This window comes from Limulus polyphemus, unplaced genomic scaffold, assembly GCF_000517525.1.
Source record: "Limulus polyphemus unplaced genomic scaffold, Limulus_polyphemus-2.1.2 Scaffold693, whole genome shotgun sequence".
NCBI classification, from domain to species: domain Eukaryota; kingdom Metazoa; phylum Arthropoda; class Merostomata; order Xiphosura; family Limulidae; genus Limulus; species Limulus polyphemus.
Window position 1 is genome coordinate 223,578 of NW_013666303.1, and position 10,687 is coordinate 234,264.

Below are 10,687 nucleotides of genomic sequence, written 5' to 3' on the forward strand. Positions count from 1 at the left end.
TAAATGTTTAAGTGATATGATGAAAGACTTATATGCCGTAATAGAATGACTGTAACATATATATATTCCTGCATGACATTTTCAATTATGTTACAAAGGTGTAAATAGATATACATAAAAAATCAGTTGGAAAAGAAACATTTTTAGCAGGTATATAATTATCTATCCACAAAACTTCACACATTTATTGCTTTCCTTATGGTTTCACGGTCTTTCCTTTTCCACATTAGTGTACAGGAGATTATTTCAAGTTATTCAAAATTTGTTAACTTTCGATATTCATTTTAAGTGTTGAGTGATTTTATTTTAGGCTGGTTAGAACTAACAAATGCCATAAAATCCATGGTCTGGCTAGAAAGTACACTAGTGTATTTCAATGAAAATACGTTAATGTATCAGAGAAGAGAGTACGTTAATGTATCTCAGTATCTTGTACCCTATTGTATCCTAGTAGAAAGTAAGGTGATGTATTCGAGTAGAAAGTATAGATATGTATCTGAGTAGAACGTACGCTAACATATCCTAGAAGAAAGTACGCTAATGCACCCTAGTAGAAAGTACGCTAATGTATCATAGTAGAAAGTACGCTAATATATCATAGTAGAAAGTACGGTAACATATCCTAGTAGAGAGTACGGTAACATATCCTAGTAGAGAGTACGGTAACATATCCTAGTAGAGAGTACGGTAACGTATCCTAGTAGAAAGTACGCTAATATATCCTAGTAGAAAGTACGGTAATGTATCCAAGTATTATGATTCTTGTTCTCTGATAGATTTTGTCTCTACAACAGGCAGTTGCCATCCATTCTACAAAGGATTCTCGTTATCGTTTAATGTCCATTCTACAAAGGATTCTTGCTATCGTTTAACGTCCATTCTACAAAGGTTCTTGTTATCGTTTAACGTCCATTCTACGAAGGATTCTTGCTATCGTTTAACGTCCATTCTACAAAGGATTCTTGTTATCGTTTAACGTCCATTCTACAAACCTTTGTAGAATGGGCGTTAAACGATAACAAGAATCCTTTGTAGAATGGACGTTAAACGATAACAAGAATCCTTTGTAGAATGGACGTTAAACGATAACAAGTATCCTTTGTAGAATAGACGTTACACGATAGCAAGAATCCTTTGTAGAATGGGCGTTAAACGATAACAAGAATCCATTCTTGCTATCGTGTAACGTCTATTCTACAAAGGATTCTTGTTATCGTTTAACGTCTATTCTACAAAGGATTCTTGTTTAACGTCTATTCTACGAAGAATTCTTGCTATCGTTTAACGTCCATTCTACAAAGAATTCTTGCTATCGTGTAACGTCTATTCTACAAAGGATTCTTGTTATCTTTTAACGTCTATTCTACAAAGGATTCTTGTTATCGTTTAACTTACGAGTGATATATCTTCTCTTTCCTTTCAACACATTTTTATTTAGATAACTTTTCTATTCTAAAATACGTTTATTTGTAAGGTTTATTACTATTTGTAAAATAAGGTTGGATCAAAATTTAAAGTCCTCTGGCAGATCAGCGATAAGCTTACGGACTTACAACGCTAAAAACAACAACCACAATCAAAACTTAAAACATTCTGAACAAGTTATTTCTTAAGTTTTTAGATCCTAATGTGTGCTGTTAATTGTAAGTCAAGTTCTTACTAGTAGAAAGTTTGATATGGAAATTCATTGTTACAAAGAAGACGTCATTGGATTTAAAAGCTCTTCCCTTCCACCATGTACTGAAACTTGTTCTTTTGGAATCCCTTCTTATTAAAATACACTGAACCGCATACCAGTGAATGGGAAGAGAACGCAAGGTTTACTTAAATACTGCCTCATTGGAACGCATAGTTCGGGAACACGTAAACAACTTGCCATATATTCCAGATATGAAAATCACCGTGACATAATGGTATCATGTTTGAAAATTGAAACAGACATGTTTTAGCTCCCAAACCACTGAATCGACTGTGTTTCTTCTAAACTTCTGAAGATAGTTTAATTAATAACAGTTTCTTTCTTCTTCTTCTTCTTCTTTTTGGCTTTTTGAGGTCCATGCTACTTGGTCAAGTTTGTGACATATTGTTCTTCTCATTATACCTAGAATTATAAAACAGTATCTATATATGTAAGCTGTATATAGATTTATTTATGTCATATGTATATATATATTATGATCTCTATAAGCCCGTGTTCTACGGAAGACTTTCCCCGAATGTTTGGAGTTAATCCATATTTTAAAAGCAGAGGTAAATTTCCACTTTATTTATTGAGAATGATTTTTTTTTCGTATCAGCCAACCTTGCATGCATGTTCCTATGTTAATGTCTATTTTATAAGATGCAAGTTGAATTATCTACAAGAAAAATAATCGAAAACGCAAAGAGAAGACAAAGTTGAATTCGTTTTCCTGCCACAAATAGCTACTTGGTTGTAATATTAATTTGTTTTTCTTGTCAGTTGCTTGTAGCTTGTCAATGACTATTTAGTGCAATCTAAAACACGGGATGTTATGGATGTTACATTAATTCTCTTCTGCTTAGTTTTTCATTAACGTCTCAAATTGTCTGGAAAATGAAATCCCGCAGAAAAATAACAAAACTTGTACAAAAACATTTATTGCAAAATTTTGATATATTTGAATATAGCCTTATTGTTAGTTCCCCCCCCCTTCTTTTTTACACGTGTGTATTATATTAAACGTATTTTTTTTTACACGTGTGTATTATATTAAACGTGTTATAAAATGCCATTTTTATTTTTTTCTATTGAAGGTGCTTCCTGTGTATCAGCAGATGTTAACAATGAGTTGACTCTTCTCATGAAGGTAAGTTACCAGGATGGTTGGGTGAAAGTGTCTTTTAGAGCAGTGTTTCTCAACGTGGGCCATGTTTTTCAGGGGCCAAACGTGAATGACGGAAAATTAGGGGGCCACAGTACATTCTGAGTGGGCCACTGAAACTTCATTGCCCGATTAAAATCTTTAAAATTGAATCAAAGATTCCTTTCTCCCCGTATCCCCCACAGTTCAGAAGTCAAGTTACCAGACGCGACTAGTACTCGAGTAACAATCAAAATGTTTGTCTGGTATCTGTGAATGTTTTCGACTGATTCTCAAGAGCAGCAGAGGGATATAACAGCCCAAGCTAGATTCAAACGTGACAAACATTATTTCTGGATAAGTAGTGAAATAGCTAATACGTTTCCACAGGCCTGGGAGAAGGCAACGTTCTATTTTATCGTTTTTCCCACAACTTATCTGGTTGAATCTGGTTTTAGTTGGGTGACTTATTTGCTATCAAAAATACGTAACCGCCTTTATGTTGTGAGGAGAGGCGATATTCGCTTATCACTGACCACACTGCAACCGGACATTCAAAAAACTTTAAGCGTTCATTAGACCCAAAGATCACACTGTATAAAACGTCAATCGTTAACATAATATTTTTTACTTGTATAAGTAAACAGTATGTTATAAACAAAATATTTGAAAACAATACAATATTGTAAGAATAATATTATAAATTTATAAATCAACAATGTGGAAATAAAGTAACTTTCTTCCTAAGTAACAGCGTCTACGAAGGGTGGGGCTACAGAGATAATAAAACTCAAAAGGGAGCCACGAGCAAAAAAAAAAAAAAAAGGTTGAGAAACACTGCTTTAGAGTATACATTTTTTACACAGATATAGTAAAGGTTTTTACTTTATGCTGAGAACTGGTGGTTAGGTCGCTCGACTCGCAATATGCGAGTCGCGCGTTTGGATACATGTTCACCCCTTTCAGTCTTACTGGAATTATAACATATAGGTCAATCTCACTATTCGGTTAGAGTAGACTTGCGCGAAATCCAACAAAGAAACTATATGCTAAATGGTTTGTATCGGATAATTAAACATTTTTCTTGGGGGCATAAAATGCAAAACATCAATCAAACTATACAGTTCAGACTGTGAACAAGTATGTGTAAATGAACCCTTTATTTGGCATTAGTGTTCAAGACAGTGTGACATAATAATATGTACATCCTTAGTATTTAAAACAAAATGTGAGATAAATTCTGATAGTTGTACATTGTACTATATGATTTTTTTATTATTTTGCAATTAGAACCATTAGCTTATAAAATTATACACGTAAAGCACTAGTTACGAGGTGCAAAATGATCCTATCTAATTTGTGGAGTTTAATATCTGTATAATTGTATAGAATCTCTTCACAACTATTAATGTTAAGCCGTAGTCTCTAGCACTATTTTATCACATAACGAAAAATAATATTTCTATATACGAGTAGCCTTGTTCCCAGTGATTTATATTGTCAGTTCTGAATAGTTTAAGTTTGAGAAAATCAGATTTTTTTTTATCATGTACAATTTCATTTATAAGTAACGTTTTTCAGACAATAATTTGGATATAAATTTCGTGTTCCAAAGTTAATTTAAATCCCTTTTCTCTTTATATTTGCAATTTCGAAGAAAAAGTGAAAACATATACCCATGATAGATAAGTGTAGTATTTATAGACTCGCATACATATGCACAGTCCTGATTTTTTTGTCGATACTTTATCTGGTGTAGCATCATGATATAAAAAAATGACAACATTTTCTTTCCATTTTCATATGAATATTGATCCTAACACTTGTTTAATTGCGTGTGCGTGTTGCAGTGCCATCACGGTGTCGCCTGAATGCCGAGCTCTCGGTCCCAGACCTACCACATCCCTGGAACTTAAAGCCGCCATCTTTCTCTTTCTTCTGATAATTATATGCAGGTGCTAGCCTTGCTTTGATCGCCCAATTCACTCCCCTACCCCCATTCTATCATTTTCTCTTTGAGTTTCTTGGAGTTAAAAGCGCGAGAAGGAGAGTGTTGGGCGTAGGAACAGATAGCTCGATCTAGTTTATTGATTATCACGCTGGGACGCAGGCTACGCTTATTTTATTTGTTATAGTCGCCAGCTTCTTTCTAACACTTAATATAAATGTTCTTTGACTACTGCTACATTCGGGTACCATTATTAACCAACACACACCGATCTTGTTGTAGTGCGACTCCCGTCTGCTCCTTTCAGTTTTTAGTCACAAAAATCGCAGTATTTATATTATTTTCCAAAAACTGACGATCAATCCCTATTAAACGTATTTATAGACGAAAAGTAGCGGTATGCGTTTAGAAATAAAGACAAACATTCATGATATTTTGAATCAGTTTGTACAATTCAGCGAAAGCATTTACCGTAACGCCATTGTTATATTTGCTTATCTGTTTATACAGTAACATCACACCATGTCTCAACGTTCACGTAAATACGACAGAAGACAAGTTTGTAAGACCGACTATTTTTGTTTCTTTACAGAATTGCTTTTTACATTCACTAGTACTTTTCAGACCTTGAAGTAGGGAAGAATGTTAGCTCAATGGCTACGATATCCTTTTATGTAACTGAGGCTATAAATTTAATGTGTGGGTAAAGTCTGAGAAGTTGTACAATCTAGCTTGCTTTTCTTTTCTCTTATAAATACTTCCTAGCTTTTATATTTTATACATTATTTTCACCTAACACTCTCGTTTATGCCCATTTTGAACGTGTGTGATTTAACAGAATTTCTTCTAATAATTACTTTTAATAAAAATATGTTATTTTAGATATATGTTTACAATCACAAATATTAGTATATTTTCTGTTTTACCATTGAGTTTAATATGTTTTTAATCAATGATCTAACCATCAGAAAAAGAAAAAAAAATTAAAATTTCGCAACAATCCATTCTTATGTGCATTTATCTCCCAGTAGCTTAGATCTAAAACCGATGGCTTCAATACCCATGGTGGGAACAGCAGAGATAGCTCATTATGTAGCACTGCGCATAAGAACAAACAAAATCACGTGCATTTTAAATACTTTTCTATGCATATAATATTTTTTAAATGTAGTATTGAATCAATTTATATAATACTAAGTTAAGTCATTTATAGATATATCACTTACTTAAAGAGTTATCAGTGTTTTCACTATAGGGTAATACAGTATTTTAAATTTTTTTGCCATTTTGCATATTTATTTTTGAATGTGTACAACTTCAAGGCTAACTTGCAATGGTGCTTTCATTATTTAAAGTTTTGAATGTTAAATTTGTGTTTTTGTATTAGGATTTATTAAAAATTAGGAATTAATAATTTGACTGTTGACTTCTTATATTTTCCATTCTGTAAGTATATGTAATTAATTATCAAATTTTAGTGAATAATAAAATTTTGAATAAGAATGTATGAAAATAACTCTCAGAGTGTTTAATCCTTTCTTTACTGAGATATTTTCCTTGGAATATTAAAGCATTTAATAAATCCAATTCTCTAAATACATACACACCATATTCATTCAATTAATTTGTGTTTAGTTCAAATTTCTAACCTACAGATGGCAGGAGAATAGGGCACTAATTGTTTTATCAAATAAGAAGCTTTAATAAATCATAATCCACACTGTTTCAGTATCGAACTGTTAGAAACAAGAGACATTAGACATAATTTGTGATGATCAAAATATACATCAAGAATTACACCTCATTAGCAGACTTTCCAGGCCACTGCATACCCTCAACAGTTTTTTAAACATCAGAAACTTAGACACATGAACCAGTATATAACATAATACTACTACTTGGGCGTAGACTGAGCTACAAATGTAAGAGAATTTTCAAGAAAACTAAACTCAGTTTACCTTTCAAATATGGCAAGATATTAATGCATTTATTCACAAGAATTAAACAGAGTAAAAAAGATAAAATTTATAGTCAACAACATCCCCTGTAATTGTTCAGAAAGCTATATTGGTGAAAGAGAAATAATAAATTGAACAGTTTATAGAGTCATGTTCATGCAGCAAGACTTGCACACCCAGAAAACATTGTACAACTGTACATTCTAACATCACAAGATATAAAGTTGAATGTTACTAGAACAGGATTTTTGCTTTTGCCCAGAATTAAAAAATTAAAGATGCTTTTATGATGCAAAACTAGTAAACCAACAATGAACCAAGACCAAGGCCTACAAATCAACTGCATTTGTAACCCTCTTCTTCAGAAAATATAAAAAAATTATGTTAATAGACCATTTGAATGGCCAATCAGATGTGTGTGTACTTTCAAAACTGTAAATATTTTTATGCTAATTCCAGTCTGTCCCTTATCAGTAACAACCAAGAAAAAAAGAAAAAAAAACAAATCTGTTTTATTTCATTTGATGTCGGCAGTTGCCAATGAAATTAAAAATTGAGGTAAAAACTGCATTTAAACCGTTACACACTACCGAACTTGAAACAAGCTGTACTGAAGAAATAAAAGCAAGGATATATATAGTATCTCTGGAGAATATGGCAAGAAATATATAGGAGAAACCTCATGTTCCTGGGCAGTCGGATGCATAGAACACCAAGGTCACAAGAGTATAGGTGAATTTGGGAAATCCACTTTTAATGTCATCAGTTTGAATCAAGTCATAAGACTCTTTGGGATAAAAATTTTCTCCTGCACCAACCCAAAAGTAAAAAAGAAATAAATTGTTTAGAAACATTATTAAAGCAGATGTTTTCACTAAACTGTAGCTGTTGCCCTAGTAACATCAACAAAATTTGACTGATTTAATCTTTAAGTCAAAAACCTGTTGTAAGTTTCACTGATGCAATTTTACAACATTCCTGTAGATTATACACTGTAACATGCTTTGTCTTTATATATATTAATCTTATATATAACTCCTGTATGCTTAGTTGCACATCATACTAGAACAAGATAGACAAATGTTCTGTTGAAACATGTAATATGTTCTGCATGTAAAGTTTTTATTAGACTTATAAATCATTGTTGGTTAATTTACTATTACTAATCAGGCACTAAATAATTGAAGTTTTTCAGGGCTGTGCTACTTTTCTTTCTCTTTAAATATTACCCTCTTTCACTTGCTCTCCCAAGACAAAATGAACAACTTAAAATAGTTTGAAATGTTATTTCAACACCAAACTAAGACAGGAGAAGCCTATAAAATACTTGTAGTTACATCATAATAGTAGTCTTAAGTTATATATTCATAAACATTATCTTTTGAACAAATCAAGGATTTCTTAACTTGTTTGACATAAGAATTTGTAATTCTGTGCTTGGTTTCATCATGAACTTGTCTTGATTTTTTGTTACTTTTTATGCCTATCTTTTAAAAAAGCTTTAAAAAATAAAGATCAATTTCTGTAACTTAATTTTCTCATAATGATTTTCCCTCTGATCTATTGTTGTAACTTATCTAATTTATGGACGATCTTCAAAATATCAGACGTTTCAACAGTATTTTAGCACATACTTTTCATTTTTTTCAAACAAAATTTCAAATGAAAATTTTTGTGAAGCATTTTTTTATTTTTGCAACCTTTTTGTGTAGATTAAGTCCCTAAAATTTTAAGTACCTAACAACTTATAATAGCATTTTATAATCATTAAAATTGTATTTTCTATTTAGGCATATTGTTTATGGTTGTTACCATGGATAAGCCTGACCAGAACTCCCAGAGTTCTCCAAAAGGTTAGTTGTGATCATTTGTGAATGTAAAACATATGTTTACTTCTTCAAAATTCAGTTGTTGTTTTTTATCTTCATATTTATTGTATAAAACAGTTTGAACAGTTACACAGTCTGTTTACTTGAAATGGTCATATAAGTAAATCATCATTTTCTCATGGCTGTGTATGTACACACACTTAGCCATTTTTTCTTTATCATTTGTGTTTAGTTATATTATAAACAGTTACTTATTGTATATGTAACTTTAGTTTCAAACCAATATTTTCAAGTTGTTTTGTTCCATAATTACAGTATCAGCAAAACAAAGTATAGTTTTATTTTAGTTTGGTGGTAAAAAGCTTAAATATATTTCTATTAAGGATAATTTTTCAAATTTGTCAAAACAAATTTAGCAGAGCTTTAAAACAGCTTTTTCTAATGGCTTCAAATTTGAGCCACTTACTTATTAATATTTCTAAACAGATGTTTGTTAGTAAAACAGAATAATTGTGTGCATTTCAAGTAATTATAGAACATTGTCAAACATCAGAATAGTTCTGTATTATAGGTATTGAAAACTCTTACAACCTCAGATATTGCATTTTAACCTGTGTTCAAGTGTTATTAATGATTTAAAGCAACCCTTTCTGCACTTACAATGAACCTACAATTTCACAGGACTTAGATGTTATATCACATCTTCCTAAAAACACTTGGTAATGCTAGGCTAATTTCATTTTTCTGATATTTTTTTTCTTCTGTATCTGTCACATAAGTATTATTTATTATTTCAGAGCCAATATAACCTTTTTGACAGTAAAGTCCATACATTCATACTTAGATAATGACCTTTCAAGTAAAAGGATTAGTAAAAGCCATATTGGGGTTTCAAAACAGTTTTTAATTTAACTTGAGAAAGCACTGAGTGAAATTGTTTCTTGTGTCTTTTTTTTTCTGCAGTATAAATCCATACATTTCAATATACAGTAATACAGTATTAACTAGTGTATCATTCATTATTGTGGAGGGAGGGAGACGTGTATACAATATACATGAGCGATCAATGAAATGTAAACAAAAAGAATTATAAACTGTTCCGACTAAGACACTGTTTTATGTTTTGAAGATTGTAATTAAATATTAGGTAATAAAACTACAGGGGTTCTTAACATATTGCACAACTGTTAAACCTTTAAACCACATTTTAGATCTTAAGATCCAACAAAAGCGATTTATTTGTTCATGAAAAATTATCTGATTTGGATAAATTTTCATGTCTTTCTGTAGATAAGGTAGCACAGAATCTTCACTTAGGTATCTAGCAGTTTTCAACTAATCTTTAATACCATAGCTATTCATACTTAGATAAATAACTGATTATTGCGTATAGAAAGAAGTTCCTTTCACAACTATGTCTGTTGACTTTTCTCTGTTTGAACTTATTGAGCTTCATATGAATTCTTATGTTTGCATATATCACACGTACATTATTCAGTTGTTTTGTACAACCTAGATATAATTCTGTATTATTCTGTTTTTAGTAAGGTACTTTTGGACATCTTTAGTCAGCAAAATGTAATAAACCAGCTAATGTTATGTTGTTTAAACAGCTTGAAGTACAACTATTGTACTGCAAGTTATATTGTTTTTTTAAACAGTCTTAATGAAATTTTCTGTAGGATTTCAAATAGGCAGCTTTGCAGTTTAGTTTAAGCCACATCATAAAAACCCTAAGGTCAGATTTAGACAAACATTTATATAATATTTTAAATGTTTAATTTCATGCTAATTTAGGATATTTTTGTAGAGATGTAAATGAATTTGAGGTTAATACACATCTTTCAGTAATTTCAAAGTAATAATACACATATAAAGTTGATATTTTGTGTACTTAACAAAAAGAAGTGATGTTTAGATACATGCAAAAATATTTTCATACAAAGAAAAGGTTATTAGAATTAAAACACTTTTGTTTTGTTAAGAATATGTGAAGTAGTGATATATATTTAACTCTCATAAGTAAAATTAATTTAATGACGAATATTGTAATTATATACACTTCAAAATGATTTGATTTAAAATTTTTCCAAGTATAACTTATTGTTTTTCAAATTCGATGATGAGGAA

General features: G+C 31.0%; 1 protein-coding gene across 1 annotated transcript in view; it reads left to right on the plus strand.

Moving 5' to 3' along the window:
- LOC106460013 (bromodomain adjacent to zinc finger domain protein 2B-like) overlaps positions 1 to 10,687 on the plus strand; it is a 170,426-nt gene that overhangs the window by 31,543 nt on the left and 128,196 nt on the right. The window contains exons 2-3 of the mRNA XM_022386600.1: positions 2,776 to 2,828; positions 8,519 to 8,581. Of these exons, the coding sequence (XP_022242308.1) occupies positions 8,530 to 8,581 (52 nt within the window). The 5' untranslated portion in view covers positions 2,776 to 2,828; positions 8,519 to 8,529. The remainder of the gene's footprint in view (positions 1 to 2,775; positions 2,829 to 8,518; positions 8,582 to 10,687) is intronic.